The sequence below is a fragment of the Rana temporaria genome, chromosome 4 (genome assembly GCF_905171775.1).
Source record: "Rana temporaria chromosome 4, aRanTem1.1, whole genome shotgun sequence".
Classification (NCBI taxonomy): domain Eukaryota; kingdom Metazoa; phylum Chordata; class Amphibia; order Anura; family Ranidae; genus Rana; species Rana temporaria.
The window spans coordinates 16,161,757-16,189,482 of record NC_053492.1 but is presented as its reverse complement, the minus strand read 5'-3'; the positions used below and the strand labels follow the sequence as shown (position 1 = coordinate 16,189,482).

The window sequence follows — 27,726 nt, the reverse complement described above, 5'->3', positions numbered from 1 at the left end:
CAAATAGTAATAATAAAATAAAAATATATAGGGGGAGAACAGCATTAACCGCATCCATCCGAGAGTTCCATTTAAACAGAATCGCCTTTTTGGCGTAAAAGAACAATAAAGACATCAACAACTTGGTACACCTAGGTCTCTGCTCATCGTCCTGTACCCCCAATAGCGCCAGCTCCGGGGAGACCGGAAGATTCAGGTGGAGACGGACATTAATGGTCTCAAAAACAGCGGACCAGAAGTCCAACAGCTTAGGACAGGTTCAAAACATATGTATATAGGTACCCTCTGAGGTGCAGCATCGCAGGCAGTCAGGAGAACGGTGCGGATAAATCCCATGCAGTCTCTGAGGAGTGAAATACACCCTATGCAGGAACTTAGCCTTGTCAGTTTATCCCTAGAGGAGATCACCAACTTATAACTGTCTTCAAAACAGTCCTCCCACATTTCCCTGTTCAGGGACAGGACATCCACCTCCCACTTCCTCCACAGGGCATCCAACTTAGGGGAGTCCCTAATAAGGATCGTCAGGTATAGAGTGGACAGAGCCTTCTTCAGAGAGCTCTGGGCCAACAAGTCCTCAACAACCTCGGCTTGAAGAACAGGAGGTGTAGGGAACTGGGCACTGAAAGCATGCCGCAGTTGGTAGTAGCGGAAAAGCATCCAGGGCGCCAGCTCAAAGCGACTGGACAGGGCCGAGAAGGAAAGTAGGGACCCACCCAAAACAATATCCCTCAAAAGTTTAATACCCCGACGCGCCCACAGCTGCGGGTCCGGTAGAGTACGAAAGTGCCTAAGGTTAGGGTTACCCCACAATGGGGTGAAGGGGGACCACCGGCCAGGAGACAGAAAGCGACGCCTAGCCACCCCCCACACAACCGCAGCGTAGTCCTAGACGGGCCCGGCAACAGGGGGTATCCAGAGGGCCCACGGTAGACCAGATTACTGAGCTCGGTAAGGGACCCCACTATAGCTGCCTCCAAACAGACCGCTGCATTGGCCCTGGACTGCTCAAACCACCACCGCACCTTAACCAATACAGCCGCTCAGTAGTACACCAAAAGGTTGGGTAAGGCCAGCCCCCCGAAACTAACAGGTAGCTGAAGGGTGGACCTGGCCAACCGAGGGGACGAACCCCGCCACAGCTATCCAGATCCCTGAAAAAGGAAGGGGGTAGCCACACAGGGCAATTCCTAAAAAAATAATTAAATTTGGGCAAAAAAATCATCTTCAAAACGTTTATACGCCCAAGGAGATTCAACGGCAGGTTACTCCAGTGCGAACAGTGATCCCTAAGTCTATCAACCACCGGTCTCAAGTTGAGCCGATAGTAGGACTGAAGATCACGGGAGACTCTCACAAATTCCTCAACCCATTGTAGCGTCGACTGCGAGGTCACCTCTCTAGCGCTCACATCTAGTGGGAAAAGAACAGACTTAGTCCAGTTGATACGTACCCCAGAATACTTACCAAATTCATCAAATATCTCCAATGCCGACGTCAGTGAATCAACTGGATCGTGAAGATATAGGAGGGCGTCATCCGCATACAATGATATTTTCTCCTCCAGAGGGCCAACCCGAGGCCCAACTACACGATCCGATTCCCGGACCATAACCGCCAACGGTTCAAGAGCCAGAGCGAACAGGCTGGGTGACAACGGGCACCCCTGGCGGGTCCCCCTCTGAAGGAGAAAATAATCAGAAAGAAAATCGTTCACTCGAATCCTAGCCCTAGGGGATCTATAAAGCACCTATTGCATAGGCGCGCAGGAGACGGTGGGTAGTCAGCGCACCGGGCAAGGGTTGTGGGGATAAGGCCCTTGTTGTCCCCATCAACATGGGCATTGAGGGCATGTGGCCTGGTATGGTTCAGGAGAGGGGGGGGGCGCACTCTGTCCCCCCCTCTTTTCTGCGGCCGGCCAGGTTAAGGGGTCTGGTGTGGATCTTTGGGGGAACTCCACGCCATTTAAAAAAAAATTGGGGTGGAGTTCCCCTTAAAATCCACACTAGACCTGAAGGGTCTGGAATTGATATTTGGGGGAACCCCACATAATTTTTTTTTTAAATTGACGGCGAGGTTCCCCTTAATATCCATACCAGACCTGAAGGGCCTGGTAATGGAATTTGGGGGGACCAGCACGCTTTTTTTTGTTTTTTTTTTATGAATGAATGAATTGCCAGGAGCCGACAATTCTTTCAGAAATTACACTTTGTGCAGGGACAGTTCTAAGTACTGAAAAACATGCGCTATTTCACATGCTAACTTTACACCCCCCTAAGTATGAAATTTAAAGGAATATTTCACTTTTATTGTTTCACTTTTAGCATTATTAAATTCACTGCTCCCGAAAAAACAGTAGTTTTTAAAACTTTTTTTTGCATTGATACATGTCCCCTGGGACAGGACCCAGGTCCCCAAACACTTTTTAGGACAATAACTTGCATATTAGCTTTAAAAATTAGCACTTTAGATTTCAAATGTTCGAGTCCCATAGACTTTAATAGGGTTCTAAAGTTCACACGAACATTTGGTGTGTTCGCAAGTTCTGGTGCGAACCGACCAGGGGGGTGTTCGGCTCATCCCTAGCCACGATCTTCTTTACCTGGATCTCTGCTGTTGCTATGCACTAATAGCATGTTTGAACCCTGTACTTATGTGACTGCTATATGACCGCTGCACTACCATTTGTTACTTGATTGTATGAGAAAAATACCTGCTGCTGTATACCAATAAACAACCAAGTTTTGTTTTGTTGAAGTTTTTCTCATGTATGTTGGTTTGTCTTAAACTCAATAAAAAAATATATATATATATATATATAAAAAAAAAAATCATGTGCGTGTAAAGGCAGGTGTCACAATACTTTTGACGATATAGGCCCAGATTCAAGAAGCAATTGCGCCTGTGTAACCATAGGTTACACAGCGCAATTGCTTACTTGCTCCGGCGTAGCGAATGCTCCTGATTCAGGAACATCGCTACGCCAACTGCAGCCTAAAATCCTATAAAGGCTCTTATGCCACGCATATCTTAGGCTGCATTCTTGCGATGGCCGCTAGGGGGCGCTCCCATTGTGCTCAGTGTATAGTATGCAAATTGCATACTAACACCGATTCACAATGTTGCACGAGCCCTGCGTACGCAAGTTACGTCGTTTCCGTACGGCGTGTTTAGCGTAAGGCTGCCCCTTATAATAGTAGGGGCAGCCAATGCTAAAGTATACCCGTCGTTCCCGCGTTGCGAAATTTGAATTTCACGTCGTTTGCGTAAGTGATTCGTGAATGGCGCTGGACGCCATTCACGTTCACTTGGAAGCAAATGACGTCCTTGCGACGTCATTTGCCGCAATGCATGTCGGGAAAGTTTCCCGACGGGGCATGCGCTCTACGCTCGGTGCGGGAGCACGCCTAATTTAAATGATTCCCGCCCCCTACAGGATCATTTACATTAGGCGCCCTTAGGCAGGGCAAGTTTACACAGCGCACACGCAATTTACGGAGCTACTGCTCCGTGAATCGCGGGTAGCGCAGAAAATTTGTGGGGGCGCAGGGCAAAAACGCTGCCCTGCGCCTCCGTAAAAAAGGGGCAAATCTACCTGAATCTGGGCCATTGTGTATATATATATATATATATATATATGTAGCACTACCCCCGGAGGAGCTTCTGGTTATTTTTGGGTGGCACATTACCTCTATATTCTCGCTGTCCAGGGTGAAAGGAGAGTCTGAAGAATTTCAATGTCCACACAATTCACTTCTTTTTCTTAGATTTATTTTGCAGAACTTCAGTAGAAAAGAAGGATGAAGGGTGGAAAAAGTAGATTCAGGTGTATAGTCACAAATAGGGAAACACTTCTGCTTCCAGCAAACCGTTATCGTCGCCGCTCTAGCCAGAGTGGGTATTGCTCATCTGGATAGGTCCCTCTCACTGGCCTAGCAGCCGGGATGGCGCACAAAGTAAAGTACAGTCTCTGCCACAGACCTTCCTTTATGAGGAGACACTTTGGTCCAGGATCCTCTGCCACAGGATTTAGCACCCGGATCTCTTTAGCTTAGCTTTGGTAGAACTTTTAGGCCCGGCAGGTGACACTGTCCAGCCTCTCGGTGTGCGGTGCATCCTTCGATGAGGTTTCCAGGCCTTCTCCCAAGGTACCAGCCTCTTGCATGGCCCCCTCCAGAATAGGTCCTCCCCTGGATTCCTTCATCAAGTGGCTTCCTCCTGCAGGACGGACAGCACAGGATTACCTTTGCAAGGCAGGCCCCAGCCAGACTACTGGGCCTGCACACAAAGTCACAGCCCCTGGCCAACGTGATCCCGGAACCAGGATTCAGGACATGCACCTCAGGCCAGGCGGGCCACGAGGTGCGTGGGATGACAGACTGACGACCCCGACCCAAAGGTGTCTGCCCCTTAAGTACCCCTCCCCGGCATGCACAGCGAGCAACCACTCCCACTGATTTGCTGCCGAGGGGAGTACCCATTACACCTTGACCTTGCTGCTGCCACCCTTGGCCTGGAGTGGTAATGACACCCCCAGGCAAACAATGGTGGATACTCCCAGCACAGTCACGGCTGAAACAGAGACTAAATTGCCCTTAATCATTTTTGTCTGAGCCAAATAACAGCTCAGACCCCACTAAATTTAAAGCAGCACCTGATCAACAGGAGCAGGGAGCTATATATATATATATATATATATATATATATATATATATATATATATATATATATATAATGCTTTGTTGTGCACAAATGATCTGTGAAGGAGGAATAACACATTGTTGTAACTGCTAATTATTAGTTATAAGAAGGCAATCACTTAAATACCTTGTTCCACCTGTTCCCTCCCATCTCTGCCAGCACTTACGATTGTATGTTCAACAGACCAAAAGGGCAGAGGGATAGAGTGCTTACATCAGAGCCTAGTCACCCAGGTGTTCTGTGACTAACTCCCTTTGGGCACATTACACTTGCACCAACTGTGACATTTACTTGAGGAATCTATAAGGTGGAAAGTAGTATGGCCCTCGGGCCTCCTATCAGTGTGTCACCTGTACAAGGAAGGATGTCTTTCTCAGTGTCGTATACTGCGGGACTGCAGCAACATCCACAGCACCGATGATGATCCCGGTGTTTGTCCTGTTTGTTCTGCCCTCTCTGGTCTACTCCAGAGTCATTCTGGATGGTGAGTAGTTGGCCAATGGCTCCTGGTGTGTTGGGTGATTTTGCGGCTGTAGACCCGGCACCTTCCACGGGGGCCCACCAGCATAGGAGCAGTGTGTTCTGTCTGTATGATGTTTTATCAAGGTAAATTTATCGAATGAGAGATCATTTGGGATACAAAGAGGGCAAACATGTGATTTAGTGATAGTGCTTTAGAATGGCATGGGTACCAATGCAATGCTTTTCCTATTGGCTCCCATCATTATCTTCTCCATAGACGCAGAATTTCCTGAATTTCCAGCACTAATACAGATTGTATAATGATATCCAATGTCCTTCATCCATCCAGAATTTATCTCTATGTAATTATTTTACTCCCATTGGCCACCAAGACTGCCATGTAAACTTGCGTTGTTCCTGTGCCGTCGCCAATGTATTGGTGCAGGGTGGATGTCTGGGATTTGTAGTCCAGAAGCAGCAGTCAAGGAAATAAACTGTCTGTTTTCTGGCCTCTTACGTCTTCTACATGCTGCAGGCTGAGAACTTGTCTGACCGGAGACTCCTGTACTTCTCTGGTGAGTGATTGTATCTTGCTACATCCTCCATTTATTCCATTTCCTCATTTTTCTTTAGAAAAACATATAAAAGTTATAAAAACAATCTGCAATCTCTCTCTGTATGTGGGGCAGCAGTTGAGAATTATTGTGGTTGTTTTTTATGCCGGAGGCAGCAAAGATTTACTGAAAAAATATCTTGTATCCGTGTAGACACAAATGTAGTAACAACCAGATCGATGAACCCAACAACAAACTGCAATGTAAGAACTCCACCTACAGTGCCTTGCAAAAGTATTCACCCCCCTTGGCTTTTTACCTATTGTGTTACATTACACCCTTTAGTTCAATGTTTTTTTTAATCTGAATGATATGTGATGGATCAGAACACAAAAGTCTAAATTGGTGAAGTAAAATTAGAAAAAAAATACATAAAACTATTTTTCAAAAATAAAAAAACTGATGATTGGCATGTGCATATTTATTCACCCCCTTTGTTATGAAGCCCATAAAAAGCTCTGGTGCCACCAATTACCTTCAGAAGTCACATAATTAGTGAAATGATGTCCACCTGTGTGTAATCTAAGTGTCACACGATCTGTCATTACATAGACACACCTTTTTGAAAGGTCCCAGAGGCTGCAACACCTAAGCAAGAGGCACCACTAACCAAACACTTCCATTAAGACCAAGGAACTCGCCAAACAAGTAAGGGACAATGTTGTTGAGTACAAGTCAGGGTTAGGTTATAAAAAAATATCCAAATCTTTGATGATCCCAAGGAGCGCCATCAAATCTATCATAACCAAATGGAAAGAACATGGCACAACAGCAAACCTGCCAAGAGACGCACCACAAAAACTCACGGACCGGGCAAGGAGGGCATTATTCAGAGAGGCAGCACAGAGACCTAAGGTAACCCTGGAGGAGCTGCAGAGTTCCACAGCAGAGACTGGAGTATCTGTACATAGGACGACAATAAGCCGTACGCTCCATAGAGTTGGGCTTTATGGCAGAGAGGCCAGAAGAAAGACATTACATTACTTTACATTTTGAGTTTGCAAAAAGGCATGTGGGAGACTCCCAAAATGTATGGAGGAAGGTGTTCTGGTCTGATGAGAAAATTTTACTTTTTGGCCATCAAAGAAAACGCTGTCTGGCGCAAACCCAACACATCACATCACCTAAATAACACCATCCTCACTGTGAAACATTGTGGTGGCAGCATAATGCTGTGGGGATGTTTTTCAGCATTTTTTTTTTTTACGATTGTGTGTAGGCAAGGCAGGCTTGACAAGAATCGGGTTGAAAAAAACATTGTTTTTTCTAGACCATTAAAAGTGGCCGTGTGTACATCACACTAGGACAAAATATATTATCTTGGCAATAAATACTATAATAATAAATAGAAAGAGGGCACAAAACCTCTAACCTTACCAATCACAATGAAAACGAACAGTAAAGTGATGCAAATAATATCATCAATAAATAAAACCACCAATATAGTGGAAAAATAAAACTATATTCAGTATGAATCAAACAATGATATAATGTGAATTATTTTATTTTTTTCTCTTTTATTGGTTGAACTAGATGGACTTGTATCTTTTTTAGACATGTGCACACTGAAATATTTTGTTTCGTAATTTCGTTTTCATCTGAAAAATAAATTTATTTAGTTACTCCCGAAATTAGTTTTTATTTATTTCGTTTTTCGTTAAAAAATGCATTCGTCCGAAAATCCAAATTAAGGTTGAATCTGTCATTGAAGGCTTATGGTGTCTGTCGAATGTTCTAAAAAAAAAAAAGAAGATTCGACAGAATCTTAAAAAAATAAATAAAAAAAATTGACTCTTCATGTCTCTCTATGTCAAATCTTCATGTCTCTTTATGTTAAATTTCTGTCATTGAAGGTTTATGGTGTCTGTCGAATGTTCTAAAAAAAAAAAAATTGACTCTTCATGTCTCTCTATGTCGAATCTTCATGTCTCTCTATGTCGAATCTTCATGTCTCTCTATGTCGAATCTGTCAATGAAGGCTTATGTTGTCTGTCGAATGTTCTAAGAAAAAAAAAAAGGATTCGATAGAATCTTAAAAAAAAATTTGACTCTCAATTTCGAATCTTCATGTCTCTCTATGTCGAATATTTTCTCTCTATGTCGAATCTTTTCTCTTTATGTAGAATAATATTGGACTAATAGAGTTAAGGTTAGGCACATTCGACCGCAACGAAAACGAAAATAAAGCATTTGTTAATATCGGATCTTTCGGTTTTCGTTTTCTGTGCTTTTGTTATCGTTTGTTAAAACGATAACGAAAATACCTGAAATTCGGACGAAAATGCATTCGGACGAAAACGATTGCACATGTCTAATCTTTTTGCAACTTGACTAATTATGGAACTACTGTATAATAAAAATGAAAGTCCACTCCCAAAGGAATATTCAGGGGGCCATTATAAACAATCTTGTGTGAAAATTGTGTGAAAATTTAAGTCCACTCCCAAAAGAATATTTCAGGGTTTCGTTAGGTGGCCGTTGTAGAATCTTGTGTGAAAACAAATGAAATGCCACAGCTCCACATGTTTCAGTCCCAAACTACCTCGGACACAAATATATAAATTCCCTTACCAGATAACCAGGATCTCCAGATGGTCCTTGTAACGGGAGTCCCTTTTGGGCATAGGATGACTGAGAACTGATATCTCGGATTACATGAGATGGGACATTAATGATAATTCATGTATTGCAGGATCTTGGAATATTACAGGTTGCTTATTCTGACCCCCAACAGGTCAATAAGAATGTCTCATAGACTGTTGAGATGCTAATTAAGTCTGCTACTGTGGTGATGTGAATTGGAGCATGGTAGCCAGTAAGGCTGCCTATTGTGGGATGTTTAAGTGTCTTGCTGTGATTGCATTCTGTGTCCATTGTGCTAATTAGGTCTACTTCTACAGACAATTTCATTGTGTATGCTAATGACACTGTTTTGTGTGAAAAGTCTATTGATGATAGATATGTGTTAGCAGTCTGAACGGTCAGATGTCTGACTTCTCAGGTATAGTGAATTAGCATGTCAATTATGTTTAGTAAAGGAATGTGTTTTGTGTAACAGGTGGGGATCACTTATCGCAGAGCCAGACCGTCTGGATAATGATTAGTAATTAACCCATCTGAATGTGTATTGAAGCCCCCATTGTGTGATGTTGGGGGTTGAGAGTTTCATTGTCCCTGTAACATGCTTTTTGGTTGTGAACTGTATAAAAACCTGAGGTTTACCATTAAAAGTATTCATTCGTTTGACTCAGAAAACAGAGCGTGTGTCTCGTCTTTCTGGGGGAATTCTTATGGATCGTGTCTGCTGGATTGTGGAGTGTCAGATAAGCTGTCGTGGTTGATGGAATGGAAAATCGTAAACGGTGGTGACCGTTACAGTCCTTATTGCAGGATTCACCAAATACAAATTATACCAGAGGATGGTAACAACCTCCACACCAACCAGGTCCACAGCTGGCTGTCAGGAAAGTGTAATTCTCCGCAGTAAGATTCAGAGGAAAATACGAAGGAAAATAGCGTAATATTGCTAAAGACACCAATTTTTTAATGCAAATATACTCAAAAGTAGAGTTGGGCGAATGGTTTGGGCTGAGCAAAAGTTTGCCTTGAACATCGCATGTTCACCCCTTCGGGTCTGGTATGGATTTTAAGGTGAACCTCACACCAAATATAAAAATAAATGGCGTGGGGTCTCCCCCAAAATCCCTACCAGACCCTAATGCGAGCACGCAGTCTGGCAGGCCTGGAAAGGTGGAGAACGAGCGAGTTCCGCCCCCCTCCTGAACCATACCAGACCACATCCCCCTAACATGGGGACCCTTTATTGATGGAGACAAGGGCCTCGTCCCATCAACCCTGGCTGTGGGGGTCTGCTGACAGATGGCAGGAATTTGTCTTTGTGTTCTTATTACTTTTTGAAATTTGTTTGTTAATGGTTAGGGGTACTACCCTACCCATTCATATATACTCATTCACATGGGGGGAGGATCTTGTTAAAGGGGGCTTTCATATTCCAATGAGCTCCCTGCCCGCAGACACCCACAACCACAGCCCAGGGTTGCTGGGATGAGGCCCTTGTCACCATCAACATGGGGCCATGGTGCATTGGGGTTGGGGGGCAGAGCCCCCCTACCCCAAAGCACCCACCCCTCTGTTAAGGGCATGTGGCCTTCCATTTTTTGTCATGGGGTTTCCCTTAAAATCCACATTGTATGGCTGGCAATTTACATGTAATTTCATTTTTTTTCTTTAGAAATTTCATTTTTTCTGCAGCATGTTCTATACATGCTACAGATGCGCCACTTTACAACAGACTAAGGGGACCCCTCAGGCACTATAATTTAATAAATTTTTCACTTTTATTGTTGTACTTTAAGCATCATTAAAATCACTGCTCCTGTCAAAAAGATCTTTAAAAAGAATCCATTGATACATATCCCCCAGGGGACTTTTGTTTTTTTCGTTCAGGTCCCATAGACTTTAATAGGGTTCACCATTCGGGTCAGACATTTTTCTCTGTTCAGGAGTTCTGGTGCAAACTGAGCAGGGGGGTGTTTGGCCAATCTCTACCCACAAGCACCCCAGAATAACAAGAGTTCAAAAACACCATGCTATGGTACACCAGCAGGTATGATGCTGTCATAGGCCGCTAGTCCCTCCCTACTCATTTAGTCTATGCAAGGGGCATCCTCAGGGGAAATAAAAATACATACTATATTATGACCAAAATAGGTTACGACATGGCAGCTCAACTGACAAAGAACACTATAATTCAGGGGTCCTTGACTTTGTCAACTAAGGGCAGTTCATTGTCCATCAGACTGTTTTGGGGTCAGACTCTAAAGCCGCGTACAAACGATCGGACATTCCAACAACAAAACCGTGGATAAATGTCCAACGGATGTTGGCTCAAACTTGTCTTGCATACACACGGTCGCACAAATGTTGTCAGAAATTCCAAACATCAAGAACGCAGTAACGTACAACACGTACGACAGCACTAGAAAAGTTCAATACCAGTCGTGTTAGTAGAAGTTTGGTGAGAGACAATCCACGCTTTTCAGCCTTGTGCGTCCATTACAGCGTGACGAATGTGCTATCTCCATTATAAACGCTAGTTTTACCAGACCGAGCGCTTCCGTCTCGTACTTGATTCAGAGCATGCGTGGAATGGTGCTGCATTATGGATGTTTGGTGGTCGGCTGGAAGAATGGTGCCTCATCACTGGTGTTCAGTGGTCAGACTATATACTGTAGTACCCATTATTGGTGGTCAGTAGGAAGAATGGTGCCCTATCATTGGTTTTCGGTGGTCAGTGGAAGGATTATAGTGCCTATTATTGGTGTTTAGTGGTCTATGGAAGAAATACAGTACTGTATAAACAAAAAGATGGCAACCACCCCAGTTTATATCCAACCTTTGCAGTAAGAACCCAAACACAAGAAAAAGCACAGCTCCAGCTCTGTTGCCACAGTGTCACTCTACCCATCCTTAGCAGAGGTGCTCGCCCGACTCACCTCCAAAACAATGGTCATCAAGCAAAGTACATGGCTGCACACTCTCCAGGAATGATCTAAAAAAAAAAACTGTATTGCAAAAATCAAAAGTAATGAAAAAAAAAAAACAATACATCACTGACAGCACAACAGGATAAGATTGGCGTATTTCAAGCTGAATAGCACTTACACAATTGAAAATACACTATATTACCTAAAGTATTGGGACGCCTGTCTTTACATGCACATGAACTTTAATGGCATCCCAGTCTTGGTCTGTAGGGTTCAATATTGAGTTGGCCACCTTTTGCAGCTATAACAGCTTCAACTCTTCTGGGAAGGTTGGCCACAAGGTTAAGGAGTGTGTCTATGGGAATGTTTGACCATTCTTTCAGAAGCAAATTTGTGAGGTCAGGCATTGATGTGAACGAGAAGGTCAGTCTCGTAGTCTCTACTCTAATGCATCCCAAAGTTGTTCTATTGGGTTGAGGTTAGGAGGCAAGTTTTTCCACCCCAAACTCGCTCACCCATGTCTTTATGGACCTTGCTTTGTGCACTGGTGCAAATCATTTGGTGGAGGTGGATAATGGTGTGGGGTTGTTTTTCAAGGCTTGGGCTTGGCCTCTTAGTTCCAGTGAAGGTAACTCTTAAGGTGTCAGCATACCAAGATTTTTGGACAATTTCATGGTCCCAACTGTGTAGGAACAGTTTTTTGGATGGTCCCTTCCTGTTCTAATATGACTGCGCACCAGTGCACAAATCAAGGTCCATAAAGACATGGATGAGCAAGTTTGGGGTGGAGGATCTTGACTGGCCTGCACACAGACCTGACCTCAACCTGGTAGAACACCTTTGGGATAAATTTGGGAGGAGACTGCGGGCCAGGCCTGACCTCACAAATGCGCTTCTGGAAGAATGGTCAAACGCATAGACACACTCCTAATCCTTGTGGACAGCCTTCCCAGAAGAGTTGAAGTTGTTATAGCTGCAATGGGTGGACCAACTCAATATTGGACCCTACGGACTGAGACCGGGATGCCATTATATTTTATGTGCCATTATATTTTATATACTTTTGGTAATATTGTGTATATGTGGAAGCCGCAGTGCTTACTCCAAGGCTCCTTTGTATACTGCAGAGGAGGCTAATGTAATTTTTGTTTGCATGTTAAGTTATGGTGGAAAACCCTGTGAGGCCAATCATTAGTGTTGAGGAATTTTTACTTTTGTTTTAAATAAAAACAGGCCATCAAGCCTTTAAACATAGTTTTCTGGTTAGTCTGAACTCACTGAAGAGTTCTACTATCATTGAATGAATTCCCCAAGTGTCACAGTGGTCATTAGCGTCCAGTGGCGATGGCTCGTAGACCTTAGTTTGGAGACTGCGCTATAATGCAAAAATCCCATTAAAAAAAACTTTTTGTACATGTTTACAATACACAAATTATCTGCACCAAAATGAAATGTTCCATTGTGAAATGTGTGCCTCCTGAATTTGGTTGTCGTGTGAAGTGTCAGCTGGGATTTGCTAGTTGTTAGTTCAGGCTGCTGAAGGGACCTCACTCTCAGAAAGGACCATTTATATTTTTACCTTACCATGTTTCCCCGAAAATAAGACCTACCCTGAAATTAAAGCGGTGGTTCACCCTCCTTAACATCAGTCTAGCATTACATTCGGCATAGTAGCGCAAGCTACAGTATGCCTATCTGTATTTTTTTATCCCCGTACTCACTGTGCTATTGCACATTGAAGATTCCGACTCCCGCGGGGAATGGGCGTGCCTATGGAGAGGGAGGATGATTGACGGCCGGCTCTGGCACGTCACGCTCCCCGAAGACAGCCGGAGTAGGTCTCGGCTCTTCACGGCGCCTGCGCACAGGCTATGCGCAGGCGCCGTGAAGAGCCAAGCCTATTTCGGCTATTTCCGGAGAAGTGTGACGTGCCAGGGCCGGCCGTCAATCACCTTCTCTCTCCATAGGAACGCCCATTCCCCGGAATCTTCAATGTACAATAGCACAGTGAGTACGGGGATAAAAAATGTAAGACCGGCATACTGTAGCTCGCGCTACGATGCCGAATTTTATGCTAGAATAAAAAAAAACATTTTTTTTTAATAGGGTGAACCCCCGTTTTAAGACCTACCCTGAAATTAAGACCTACCCCGAAAATAAGACCTATCGTTATTTCCCAAGAGGGCTGCAGTATACTGTAAGCCCTACCCCGAAAATAAACCCTAGTTTAAAATGCTTCTGAAAACCTATAATCCACTGTATTACAGTAGTATAAAATGTGCAATGTGTGTGTTTCTGTAATAGAATTGTGGGGAAGAGAGCTCCGGCGGGTCACAGAAGCGCAGAGGGGCGCTGTAACAAAGGTATTTGCCACAATTATATTACAGAACCACACACATTGTACATTATATAATACTGTAATAGAGTGGATTATAGGATATTACAAGCAGTTCACACTGGGGATTCCTGTCAGGCAGGGGGAGAGAGGGGGAGAGAAGACATCACATTACATGATAAGACCTACCCCGAAAATAAGCCCTACTGTGTCATTTGTTGCCTTAATTAGTATAAGACCCGTTCTTATTTTCGGGGCAAACACGGTATTAAAAAAATAGTATTTATGAGCAAATCATTTTACAAATTGGGTAATGTTAGAAGCCGCTGTGGATCATTTTCGAATGTAGACTTCTATATATCATCCAGAGTTCTCTTTTAAAGGTAACAGGCCTGATGAGCTGTTCTGTGATTGCAGAGCCGGAGTACATGGTGGTGGATCCCCCTAAATGCCCGCTAAATGTGGACTACCCAAAATGTGGGCCCAAGCGGGAGGAAGACCAGTGTAAGGTGGACAAGGACTGTGAGGGGGGCAGAAAATGCTGCACTTCTGGCTGTAAGAAGCTCTGTCTCATGACACTCAAAGGTATGGAAAGAGGAAGGATGACCTTACTAAAGAGCTTATCTCAGACTGCTGTGTAAATCCAGTACCATAGTCAATATTTCATATGGCAGGATGCAACACCGAGGCCCCGCAGTCATTCCCTCCATCATTCTACAAACTACTCCCTAACACTATAATCTGCCACATTAGCTCCCGGGGGGCCCTGATTACTAAATTACAGATATATAGGGCCAGATTCTGGTACATCCGCGTATCTCTGCGGCGGCGTAACGTATCCGATTTACGTTACGCCGCCGCAACTTAGACGGGCAAGTGCTGTATTCTCAAAGCACTTGCTTTGTAAGTTGCGGCGGCGTAGCGTAAATCGTCTGGCGTAAGCCCGCCTAATTCAAATTTGGATCAGGGGGGCGTGTTTTATGTAAATGTACTGTGACCCGACGTGATTGACGTTTTTCACGAACGGCGCATGCGCCGTCCGTGGAAATCTCCCAGTGTGCATTGCTCCTAATACACCGCAAGGACGTATTGGTTTTGACGTGGACGTAAATTACGTCCAGCCCCATTCACGGACGAGTTACGCAAACGACGCAAAATTTTCAAATTTTGACGCGGGAACGACGGCCATACTTAACATTGTTACGCCGCACTTATGCCACCATATAGCAGGGGCAACTATACGCCGGGAAAAGCCTAATGTAAACGGCGTAACTTTACTGCGTCGGCCAGGCGTAACTTCGGGAATTCGCGTATCTACCTAATTTGCATACTCAGCGTGGAATTCGACGGAAGCGCCACCTAGCGGCCAGCGTAAAAATGCAGTTACGATCCGACAGCGTGAGAGACTTACGGCTGTCGGATCTAACAGCTATCTATGCGTAACTGATTCTAAGAATCAGGCGCATAGATACGACGGCGCAACGCAGAGATACGCCGTCGTATCTCATTTGTGAATCTGGGCCTTAGTGTTCCCCCATGCAGTTTTGGAACAAGGTTAATCTAGACTAGTCCAGAGCAAACGTGCCAAACTGCCCCCCCCCCCACAAGATAATGTATATGAGCATTATGTGTCAACAGAAATCACCCCACAAAAACACTGAGCATTAAAGAGGAAGTAAACCCTGATGGGTTTTACTTCCTCTTTGTTTACCTGCAAAGGTAAAGCATAATGGGCTACTATGCATCGCATAGTAGCCCATTTTGTGTCACTTACCTGAAACCGAAGCATGCGATGTCCCAGATTTCCTCGCCTCCGCGAAGCATCCACCTTTCACCCTCTTTCTTCTGGGTATCGTGGCTCCGGCATGCTCGCGGGACCTGCCAGTCACGGCACAATCTCCTTTAGAAACAGCGCAATCGCTGTTTCTAAAGGTTTCTACAGTGCGCCTGCGTCGTTGTCTACAGCGCTTGCGCCATAGACATCGGCGTCCATCCCGTCTTGGCGCCCGTCTCTTTTGCAAATTTCTCCTAAACTGTGGAGGTTTAGGTGATATTTCGAGCACCAATAGGTAAACCTTAATCTAGGCTTACCTGTAGGTAAAACCCCCTAAGCATTAATCCCCCCTCCTCCAAGTACAAATCTGCCTCCGTGCTGATATCCACCCTCTCAGCACAAATCTTTGCCCACCCTTTCACCAAATGCCCCCAGCTCAAATGTCCCCCCCCCCCCCAAAAAAAAACCTCCTAGAAAAAATATTCTACCCCTTATATTTCCCCTCCTAGTACACATCTTCTCCCCCACTTCAAATTCCCCCCTCCCAGGACAAATCTTCTTCCCCCTGTCCCCCTCCCAACACAACTCCCCCAAAATTTCCCTTCCTAGAAAAATACCCACCACCTGTCACCCCTCAAATTCCGCCTTCCAATACAAATCCCCTCTAAACCAATATCCTTTTGCCCCCCCCCTGACCTCACAAGATACCACAGTGCTCATGTAAGCCGTCCCTCCTGCTCACTCCTTGTCCCAGCTCTGCTCCCATGTGGCTACCAAAGGTGAAGTGCAACACAACAGTTAACAGGGCCGCTGATAAGCCAGTACAACTGGCCCTGTTGTAGGGGGCCCCGGGCCAGCAGGGGCCCGGATGGCAACCCCCTTTAAAAAAAAAGGGGTCCGTATGTCCCCAGGGTCCCGGGGGCCCACAGGGTCCCAGATGACAACTCCCCTTTTTTTTATTTATTTTTTATAAAAAATATATATTTTTTTTAATATATTTTTATTTTAATTTTTATTAAAGGGCCGTTTTTTTTTTTTTAGAGGTCCGGGGGTCCCCAGGGGTCCGAAGGCCCCACAGGGCCCCGGATGGCAACCCCCCTTTTTTTTTTTATTAAAAAAAATATATTTTTTCTAATATATATATATTTTTATTTTTTATTAAAGGGACAATTTTTTTTTCTTAGGGGTACGGGGGTCCCCAGGGGCCCGGAGATCCCCAGGGCCCGGGATGAAAACACCCCTTTTTTTATAAAAAAATAAATACATTTTTATATATTTTTTTATTATATATATATATTTAAAGGTCCCCAGGGCCCCGGATGGCAATCCCCCTTTTTTTTATAAATTCTTTTTTTTTTCATATTTTATTTCATTTTTTTTCCTTTTATTCCTTATATATGTATGTATATATATATATATATATGTATATATATATATGTATATATATATATATATATATATATATATATATATATATATATATATATATATATATATATATATATATATATTAAAGGGCTCATGAGGTCTCCATGTGGCAAACCCCCCTTTTTTTTTTTTATAAATGTTTTTTTTTTAATTAAAGGGCCCAGAGGTCCCCAGGGCCCTGAATGGCAACCCCCCCCTTTTTTTTTTATAAATGTTTATTTATTTATTTTATGTATTTTTTTATTTTTTCATTTTTATTAATAATTTGTAAAGGGCCCCCCTCCGCTTCTCAATTCGCGGCAGGCCCCCCCCCCCCTCCCGCTTCTCAATTTCAGACGGCAGCCCCCCCCCCCCCGGTTCTCTGCTCCAGGTGCCTACCAATGCCGCCAATCCCGTAACGTGCTGCAGAGACAGTTTCAAGGCGGGGCCAGGGGTGGAGCTAAAGGCGGCCCCATGTACGGGGCCCCATGATTTCTATCAGCGGCCCTGACAGTTAATATAGAATTTGTGGCTTTACATCCCCCTCCAGGACCATGGCATTGACCCTACACCTCTTTTTCATGACCTCTGCACTTTTTGGGGTGGGGTCATTCTATATACGAGGATGCAGTCCTGTCCGGGAGCCTAACTGGAAGAAATTGCCAGCCCCCCAGAAATTATGAATCTCAAATATTTACTATTATTTCTAGAGTGGTGGCCCTTTCCTCTACATTAGATTTCTATAGAGTCTCCATTAGCCATGCCTTATGTGCCCCCACCTCTGTGGCGCCCGGGTGCACTGCACTCTGCGCACCCACCTAGGATCGGCCCTGCATGCACTCGTTAATGCATGAGAATAGAAGGTGAAGGATGAATTTTAGTTCAGCTCTATCTGGAAGCCTAGCTGTGGATATCAAGCATTCATCTTGCAGAGGTCCTGACACAGGAGCCCTGACATGTCTGATGTTCACTGCAATGTCTTCGGGGTCATTTCTCAAGATCTAACTACATTCATTTTTTTTTCCATAGCAAAGTCTGGCTCATGTCCTTTGTACGAGGCCTCCCTGTGTAACAGCGAGCCACCATCACCCAATGAGTGCCACCGAGATGATCAGTGTCCCGGCTCACACAAATGCTGCTACCAGTGCAGGCGTCGGTGCACGCAGATACTGCCATGTAAGTTGTAAGGAGGGTGACACCATCTATATTGTACAGACTGTCCATTCTTCAACATGCTGATTACACTCCCCACCACACTATAGAAACCGGTGACACCACTATTCAATACTGTACATGTGTCAAGGGGCATAACTATAGATCATGGGGCTCCATAGCAGTGTTCTGAAGTGGTCCCCAGTGATCTCCGTTCTTAAGGAGCATAACTACAGATCATGGGGCTCCATAGCCATGTTTTGTAGTGGTCCCCAATGACCTCTGTTCTCAAGGGGCATAACTACAGATCATGGAGCTCCATAGCAATGTTTTGAAGTGGTCCCCAATGACTTTTGTTCTCAAGGGGCATAACTACAGATCATGGAGCTCCATAGCAGTGTTTTGAAGTGGTCCCCAATGACCTCTGTTCTCAAGAGGCATAACTACAGATCATGGAGCTCCATAGCAATGTTCTGAAGTGGTCCCCAATGACATTTGTTCTCAAGGGGCATAACTACAGATCATGGGGTTCCATAGCAATGTTCTGAAGTGGTCCCCAGTGATCTCCGTTCTTAAGGGGCATAACTACAGATCATGGGGCTCCGTAGCAATGTTTTGTAGTGGTCCCCAATGACCTCTGTTCTCAAGAGGCATAACTACAGATCATGGAGCTCCATAGCAGTGTTTTGAAGTGGTCCCCAGTGATCTCCGTTCTTAAGGGGCATAACTACAGATCATGGAGCTCCATAGCAATGTTCTGAAGTGGTCCCCAGTGATCTCCGTTCTTATGGAGCATAACTACAGATCATGGGGCTCCATAGCAATGTTTTGTAGTGGTCCCCAATGACCTTCTTTCTCAAGGGGCATAACTACAGATCATGGGGCTCCATAGCAATGTTCTGAAGTGGTCCCCAGTGATCTCCGTTTTTAAGGGGCATAACTACAGATCATGGGGCTCCATAGCAATGTTTTGAAGTTGCCCCCAATGACCTTCTTTCTCAAGGGGCATAACTACAGATCATGGGGCTCCATAGCAATGTTTTGAAGTGGTCCCCAATGACCTTCTTTCTCAAGGGGCATAACTACAGAATATGGGGTTCCATAGCAATGTTTTCAAGTGGTTCCCAATGACCTTTTTTCTCAAGGGGCATAACTACAGATCATGGGGCTCCATAGCAATGTTTTGAAGGGGTCCCCCATGACCTCCCTACTCTCATATATTTTAGCATTATGTATGTGCAAATCAAGAAAAGATAGCAGACGTTTTTCAAACATAGTCAGTACATTACTAAGGAACAGAGCTGTGGGCGAAAGTTGTCAAGGAACAGCAACAGTGCATGGAATAAACTTTTAATTTCCCAGACCTCAGTAGCTCTCCATTCTTTTTCACTATCCCAGAGCCTTATACAGATGCTGTGTGTATGGCACAGGGTGACAGAGGATGTTGGAACTTGTAATTCAGTGGCAGCAGCATCCCTTACCCATGGTTCTCCAGCTACCGTAGATATACATGTTCCAGTATGCTTGTTGTCTAGTACCCTACATACAGGTTGTGAATGGCAGGGCATGCTATAGGTTGTAGTTATACCAGGAAAGACTTGGTTAATACAGAGTACAAAGCATAACAGAGGGGCAGGGGGCAAGACAGACGGCTGGGGACAAGGTGGGGGCTGCTGATGATGACAATATAAATTTGTCCAAAAAATAGACAATATGTCAGATCTAATATTTTACATTTTTAATTTCCCAGTTAAACAAACAAAGAACTTTGAGTGAACAGTCATGGTAAATGTGGATCGTCCCAGTTGTCTTCTCCAGTGGAAGGATGGACAGAAGGATTCTCCAGCTGGGAGGATGATATGCAGTATTATAGGCTCAGACCTTCTAGACGGATCAGATTGTATTGGGCCCTGTGTTTGATGAAAATTCTCACATAAATAGTGGAATGATCAAGAGATTGTGGACTTTTTATTAATTATATTGTTATAGATTAAAATTTGTTGATAATAAAATGAAAATAAGCTGTCAGAGGCATGCGCTGCGCTATATACGTTTTTTCATTCATTCATTCATTCATACCCTCTACACTCCTCTCCAGTACATACTGCCCAATGTCATTATATCCACACTCCTCTCCTGTACATACTGACCACAGTCATACCCCCCACACCCCTCTCCTGTACATACTGCCCACTGTCATATTTTCCACACTCCTTTCTTGTACATACTGCCCACTGTCATAGCCTCCACACTCCTCTCATGTACATACTGCCCACTGTAATACCCTCCACACTCCTCTCCTTTACATTCTGCCCACTGTCATACCCTCCACACTCCTCTCCTGTACATACTGCCCACTGTAATACCCTCCACACTCCTCTCCTTTACATACTGCTTACTGTCATACCCTCCACACTCCTCTCCTGTACATATTGCCCACTGTCAAATCTTTGGCACTCCTCTCCTGTACATACTGCCCACTGTCATTAAATCCACACTCCTCTCCTGTACATACTTCCCACTTTCATACCCTCCATACTCCTCTCCTGTACATACTTCCCACTGTCATACCCTCCACACTCCTCTCCTGTACATACTTCCCACTTTCATACCCTCCACACTCCTCTCCTGTACATACTGCCCACTTTCATACCCTCCACACTCCTCTCCTGTACATACTTCCCACTGTCATACCCTCCACACTTCTCCCCTGTATATACTGCCCACTGTCATACCTTCCACACTCCTCTCCTGTACATCCTCTCCTGTACATCCTGCCCAGCGTCATACCCTCCACACTCTTTTCCTGTACATCCTTTCCACTGTTATACCCTCCATACTCCTCTCCTGTACATACTACCCACTGTCATACCCCCCACATTCCTCCCCTGTACATACTGCCCACTGTCATACCCCCCACACTCCTCTCCTGTACATACTGCCCACTGTCATACCCCCCACACTCCTCTCCTATACATACTGCCCACTGTCATACCCCCCACACTCCTCTCCTCTACATACTGCCCACTGTTATACACTCCACACTCCTCTCCTGTAAAAGTATCTGCTAAGACACCTGACACCTAAGAACCTGGCAGTTCTGGAATGGGTACATGTTTTCTAGTATCATATAATGATCATTATTATGCAAAACCGCAAAAACTGGTTTATAACCGCAGTTATAGTCTTAGAACAGGTCTGCCCTAAGGCTGCATAGTTTTCTCTCACTATCATTAAAGATCCGTAATCTGGGCATGTTGCCAGACCTTTAAGTCATGAAGAAGAATATACAGTAGGTGTTTTTTTGAAGATTAGAGTAAATACACTTACATTATATCTTCAGACTTTTGATGTTTAAGCGCTCATACAGTTTATTTAAGAAGAAAATGGATAAGATCTCTGCTATCTGGGTCCTCACTGAAAAGATTTCCCTGGGCTGTCTGATTCCGGAACCTCTGTCGGTTAATTACGGTTCGTACCAGGACTTTCAAACATCACAAAAGTTCGGAACCAAATAACAAACCCCATTGAAGTCTACGGGACCCGAATGTGAAAAAAGTGCCAATTTTAAACTCTTATATGCAAGTAATTGGGCATACAATGGTTATGGGGTCCGGGTAATGCCCTGGAGGACATGTATCAATGAAAATAAAGTTTGTAAAAAAACGTAATTTTTAAATGAGCAGTGATTTATTGATGCTTAAAGTGAAAGCCTAAAAATGAAAAATTCCTTTCAATATGGTGCCTGGGGGGTTCCCTTAGTCTACCTGTAAAGTGGCACATCTGTACTGTGTATAGAAGCTGCTGCAGAAAATGAAATTTTCCCTGCAAGCTTTCTTTATTTTGTAAGCAATGGCTTGTGGAGCCAGTCTGTATGATGAACAAAAACATATTTTGGGGGCACACCCCAAAATGCGTTTAGATTCAAGATGGTGCAGCTACAAGACCAGCAAACAGTACAAAACAGATTATAGCGCACACATTCAAGAATGTCATTTATCTTGCAAGGCTAGTTAAAAACACTTGAACATATTCAGAAAAATACGGGGGTTTGGTCACACTATACGGTCATATAGTGCTAAGCCCACTTACTGCGACAAAGTACCCCGAATTAGTGGGTCCTACCCTAGTAATACAGCCAGACTTCTCTATGTGGGAAAACTGAAGGGATTCCTCCTATGTAGTGGTGGCCACTAATAAGGAGGTAATGAGGAGGGGGGGGGGTGCTCCAGCCCAAAAAAACCTGGTCAGGGTCAATACAATATTCAAAAACATATTTGGGGGGCACACCCTAAAATGGGATTAGATTCAAGATGGTGAAGCTACAAGACCAAAAAACAGTGCAAAACAAATTATAGCGCATACATTTAAGAATTACATTTATCCTGCTAGTTAAAAACTCATGAACATATTAAAAAAAATACGGCAAAGTGCCCCGAATTAGTAGGTTCTACCCTTGTAAAAGAATGAAACATCCTGCTTCTCAACTATTGACTCCCATGGTTGAGACGCAGGATCTTTCATTCTATTACTAGGGTAGGACCCTCTAATTCTGGGTACTTTGTCACAGTGAGTGGGCTTAGCACTATATGACCATATAGAGTGACCAAACCCCCGTATTTTTTTGGAATATGTTCAGGTGATTTCAACTAGCCTTGCTGTTTTGTACAGGCTGTGGCCCAGATTCTCGTACGAGTTACGCCGGCGTATCTCCAGATATGCCGTCGTAACTCTGAGTCCGAGCCGTCGTATCTATTCTTAGAATCAGTTACGCATAGATATCCATTAGATCCGACAGGCGTAAGTCTCTTACGCCGTCGGATCGTAACTGCATTTTTTTTGACCGCTAGGTGGCGCTTCCGTCGAATTCCACGTCGAGTATGCAAATGAGCTAGATACGCGAATTCCCGAACGTACGCGCGGCCGACGCAGTAAAGTTACGACGTTTACATTAGGCTTTTCCCGGCGTAAAGTTACCCCTGCTATATGGTGGCGCAGCCAATGTTAAGTATGGCCGTCGTTCCCGCGTCGAAATGTGAAAAAGTTACCATGTTTTCGTAACTCGTCCGTGAATGGGGCTGGACGTAATTTACGTCCATGTCAAAACCAATACGTCCTTGCGGCGTATTAGGAGCAATGCACACTGGGAGATTTCCACGGACGACGAATGCGCCGTTCGTGAAAAACGTCAATCGCGTCGGGTCACAGTACATTTACATAAAACACGCCCCCCTGATCCAAATTTTAATTAGGCGGGCTTACGCCGGCCTATTTACGCTACACCGCCACAACTTACGGAGCAAGTGCTTTGAGAATACAGCACTTGCCCGTCTAAGTTGCGGCGGCGTAACGTAAATCGGATACATTACGCCGCCGCAGAGATGCGCCGATCTACGTGAATCTGGGCCCGTATGATGAGGCTACAATGTGGTGCACTGTGAACAAGATTAGACATTTTTGGGATAAATTCTGGTGTCTCTTCCATAGACTTTGGATAGAAGTAACAGGTGCGGAAGAATTGGTCTTTGGGTGTTGGTGGTGCCTTCACACCATATCCTTATAGAGGTACTCTTGGTGAAAGCAAGATTTGGCCTTGCTGTCAAAAATTGCAATGATATGTACTTGTCAAACCAGTGTGGAAAAATTAGTCTTTGGGTGTCGTGGTGTCTTCACACCAAAACCTTATAGAGGTACCCTGTATGAAAGCAAGAATCGGCCTTGCTGTCAGAAATTAAAATGATATGTACCTGTCTAACAGGTGCAGAAAAATGTATCTTTCTTTGGGTGTTAATTGTGCCCATGAAACATACACCAAAAAAAATCTTCCAGATGAAATCAACACCCACAACGTTCGGCAGCCTAAAAGTCCTGCAGAGGTTTCATATCCTAAAAACACTTAATCAGCGACATAGGCATCAGGGGCTTCATAGCTGCTGGTAATCCAGGACTGATTCATTTTGATAAATGTCAAACAGTCCACCGAGTCTGTGCATTCTGTAGACATCAAGAGTATGTTATATATAGAGGGCCAGATCCTCGTAGCGCGGCGCATTGTTGCGGCCGGCGTAGCGTATCTCTGATACACTACGCCGCCGTAACTTACAGCAGATTTTCCTTATCCTCAAAGAAGTTGCGCCGTAAGTTACGGCGGCGTAGTGTAATTTTGGCGGCGTAAGGGCGCGCAATTCAAATCGATGTGATGGGGCCGTGTTTTATGTAAATACGTTGTGACCCGACGTAAATTACCTTTTTTTTGTAAACCGTCCGTAAGGGTATCCCAGTGCGCATGCTCGAAATTAAACCGGAACAAGCCACTGCTTACGACGGTGACGTCATTCTACGCAAATCCCTATTCGCGAACAACTTACGCAAACGACGTAAAAAAATCAAAATTCGACGCGGGAACGACGGCCATACTTAACATAGGATACGCCTCATATAGCAGGGGTAACTATACGCCGGAAAAAGCCGAACGCAAACGACGTAAAAAAATGCGCCGGCCGGATGTACGTTCGTGGATCGCCGTATCTAGCTAATTTGCATACTCAACGCGGAATTCGACGGAAACGCCACCTAGCGGCCAGCAGAAAAATGCACCTAAGATCCGACAGCGTACTAAGACGTACGCCCGTGGGATCGAGCCCAGATGCAGTCGTATCTTGTTTTGTAGATACAAAACAAAGATACAACGTGGGAACTTTGAAATTACGCGGCGTATAAATAGATACGCCGGCGTAATTCTTCTGTGGATCTGGCCCAGAGTGTGTGGGTCAGGGGTAGGTAACATGCAGAGTGCAGAGGTTAGGAATATGTAATGTAGAGCGTGCAGGGTTTACCATAAAAGTATGTAATGTAAAAGTGTAGGGTTCAGTAGTATGTAGTGAACAGAGTTCAGGGGGTAAGGAGTAGATAATACGCAGAGTGCAGATGTCAAAGGTATGTAATACTTAGAGTGCACAGGTCAGAAGTATGTAACATGCATCAAGAGTATGTTATATACAGAGTGCATGAGTCAGTAATATGGAACGTGCTGAGTGCAGGGGGTCAAAATATATATTGTAGAGTGTGCAGGGGTTAGAAGTATGTAATGTACAAAGTGCAGTTTTCAGAAGTATGCAGTGAATAGAGTTCAGGGGTCAGGAATATTTAACACACAGAGTGCAGAGGTCATGAGTATGTATGTAATATTTAGAACACACAGGTTAGAATTATGAAACATGCAGACTGTGGGCATCAAGAGTATGTTATATACAGAGTGCATGAATCAGTAGTATGTAGCATGCTGAGTGTAGGTGTTAGGAATCTGTTATGTATAGGGGTTAGGAGTATGTATTGTACAGCATGCAGGGGTTAGGAATAAGTAATGTACAAAGTGCAGGAGTCAGGAGTAAACAGTTGATTGTAAATAGCCACAGATGGTGCATCTCGGTAAGAGACAGTTGTCAATTATGGAAGGGCCTAATGAAACCCATGGGGGTGATTATCAAACAAAAATGGTTGCTGGTATTGCCAGGTTCCCCAGCAGGAGATGTGTTCACTGTTTACCTCCCCTTCGGACCCCATGCACCAAGATGCCCACTACATACAATGTATCAATAATGTTAAATTGTATCTCTGAATTGCTTCTGAACAGTAATCAGAAGCTTAATTTTAAGAGCAGTAAGCTAAGCAGCCTTATGCCGCGTACACACACAATCGGAGATTCCGACAACAAAACCGTGGATTTTTTTAACGACGGAACGTCAAGAATGTGGTCACGTACAACACTACGATGAGCCGAGAAAAATGAAGTTCAATGATTCCGAGCATGCGTCGAATTGATTCCGAGCATGCCTAGGATTTTTGTGCGTCGGAATTGCATACAGACGACCGGAATTTCCGACAAGAACTTTTGTTGTCGGAAAAACTAAGAACCAGCTCTCAAACATTTGTTGTCGGAAATTCCGACAGAAAAAGTCAGATGGAGCCTACACACGGTCGGATTTTCCGACAACAAGCTTACACCGAACATTTGATGTTGGAAATTCCGACCGTATGTACGCGGCATTGAAATGAAATTTCCTCACTTTGGAGAAATTTCCATTTACTTCCAGTTGTGTCTACAGACTAGGAGGTGAAGGAAAATCTCACACACGGGAAAAAAAATGGAGATCATTTTTAATGATCTCCTACTCCAACTAAAATGAAAAAAATTGAGGTAGATTCACGGACGGCGGCGCTTCTTTAGGTCGGCGTAGCGCATCCCATTTGCACTACGCCAATGTAAGATAGTGAGTCAAGTACTGTATTCACAAAGCACTTGCCTCCTAAGTTACGTCGGCGTAGCGCAAATGGCCCGGCGTAACCCCGCCTAATTCAAAATAGGCAGGTAGGGGGCGTGTTGTATGGTAATGAATTCACGATTCATTACCATACATGTAAATGAAGCGCCGATCGTACGGCGCATGCGCACGCATGCTCAGTATCACGTCGCAAATACTCCTTGCTTTCGACGTGAACGTAACCTACGCCCAGCCCCATTCTGAATCAGCTTACGCAAACAACGTAAACGACGTGAAATTCGACGGCTGTCCCGACGTCCATACTTAAAGGGGTTTTCCACCCATTTTTTAAGTTTATTAAAAGTCAGCAGCTACAAAAAGTGTAGCTGCTGGCTTTTAATAAACCGACACTTACCTGCTCCACGGCTCCAGCGACGCGCCGGACGGGGCTCCGCTCTTCGCCCCCCCCCTCGCCGTCCGGCGTCTTCATGCTCAGTGTGGGCACCCGGCAGTGACAGCTTTCGGCTTCACGGCCGGGCACCCACTGCGCATGCGCGAGCGGCACTGCACATGCGCGAGCGGCGCGGCCCGGCGAGGCGCCGTCTGATTGGACAGGCGATCGCCGAGGACCTGTCACGTGTCCTGGGCGATCGCCTACAGCAGCCCCTTCCTGTAGGTGATTAAGCTTAATCGCCTAAGCGATTAGGCTTAATCGTCTACCCGGAAGGAGGAAGTGGGACAGGAAGTCCCACTCCTCCTCAAGCCCCCACTCCCCCCCCCCCCCAAAAAAAAATTACATGCCAAATGTGGCATGTAAGGGGGTGAGGAGTGGGATAAGCGGAAGTTCCAAATTTGGGTGGAACTCCGCTTTAACATTGGCTGCGCCATCTTTTTGGTGGTTCATCTTTACGCCTGAAAATGCCTTACGTAAACGGCATATCTTACATGCGACGGGCGTGCGTACGTTCGTGATCATTTGCATATTCTTGGCGTAAATCGACGTACACGCCCCTAGCGGCCAGCGTAAATATGCAGCTAAGATACGACGGCATAGGAGACTTACGCCGGTCGTATCTTAGCAACAGGTAAGCAGATCTCAGATTCAGAATAAGCTTATAGATACGACGGCGCCGCATTCGGACTTACGACGGCGTATCTACTGATACGCCGTCGTAAGTCTTTGTGAATCTAGCCCATACTGTTTTGGCTTTGGATACCAATTTTATTTAAATAGGAGATATTTGATTTGCGGTATTACTTTTTTTTAATCTTGACATTAGAAGACATGCTCCTGTTTATTTCTGAATCCCAAAAAATCGAATACGACTTACATGAATCTCTGTGGAGAAGCCATAGCTGATCATAAGGACCATACAAGTTTAAAGATTTCACTTATTAAGCGTAAAATAATTTTAAGGCTGAGATATATAATTAACTGCTCATGGGACACACACGTAGTTCTAATATAATTACCAGCAGTCACAAGGCCAATGGAGCCCTGTAGTCTGTAATT

The 27,726-nt window shown here is 44.6% G+C and overlaps 1 protein-coding gene across 2 annotated transcripts; it reads left to right on the top strand.

Moving 5' to 3' along the window:
- The first annotated feature begins 4,905 nt into the window (after positions 1 to 4,905).
- Positions 4,906 to 19,980, top strand: LOC120935980 (whey acidic protein-like). 2 transcript variants are annotated; one of them, XM_040348033.1, is made up of 4 exons: positions 4,906 to 5,185; positions 14,037 to 14,204; positions 17,830 to 17,976; positions 19,703 to 19,980. In XM_040348033.1, exons 1-4 carry the CDS (start codon positions 5,119 to 5,121, stop codon positions 19,726 to 19,728), a joined length of 408 nt encoding a protein of 135 aa, XP_040203967.1. In that variant the 5' UTR covers positions 4,906 to 5,118; the 3' UTR covers positions 19,729 to 19,980. The 2 variants fall into 2 exon arrangements, with proteins under 2 accessions (XP_040203967.1, XP_040203968.1); XM_040348034.1 differs by lacking the exon at positions 4,906 to 5,185 and adding an exon at positions 5,608 to 5,738.
- The last annotated feature ends 7,746 nt before the right edge of the window (positions 19,981 to 27,726 follow it).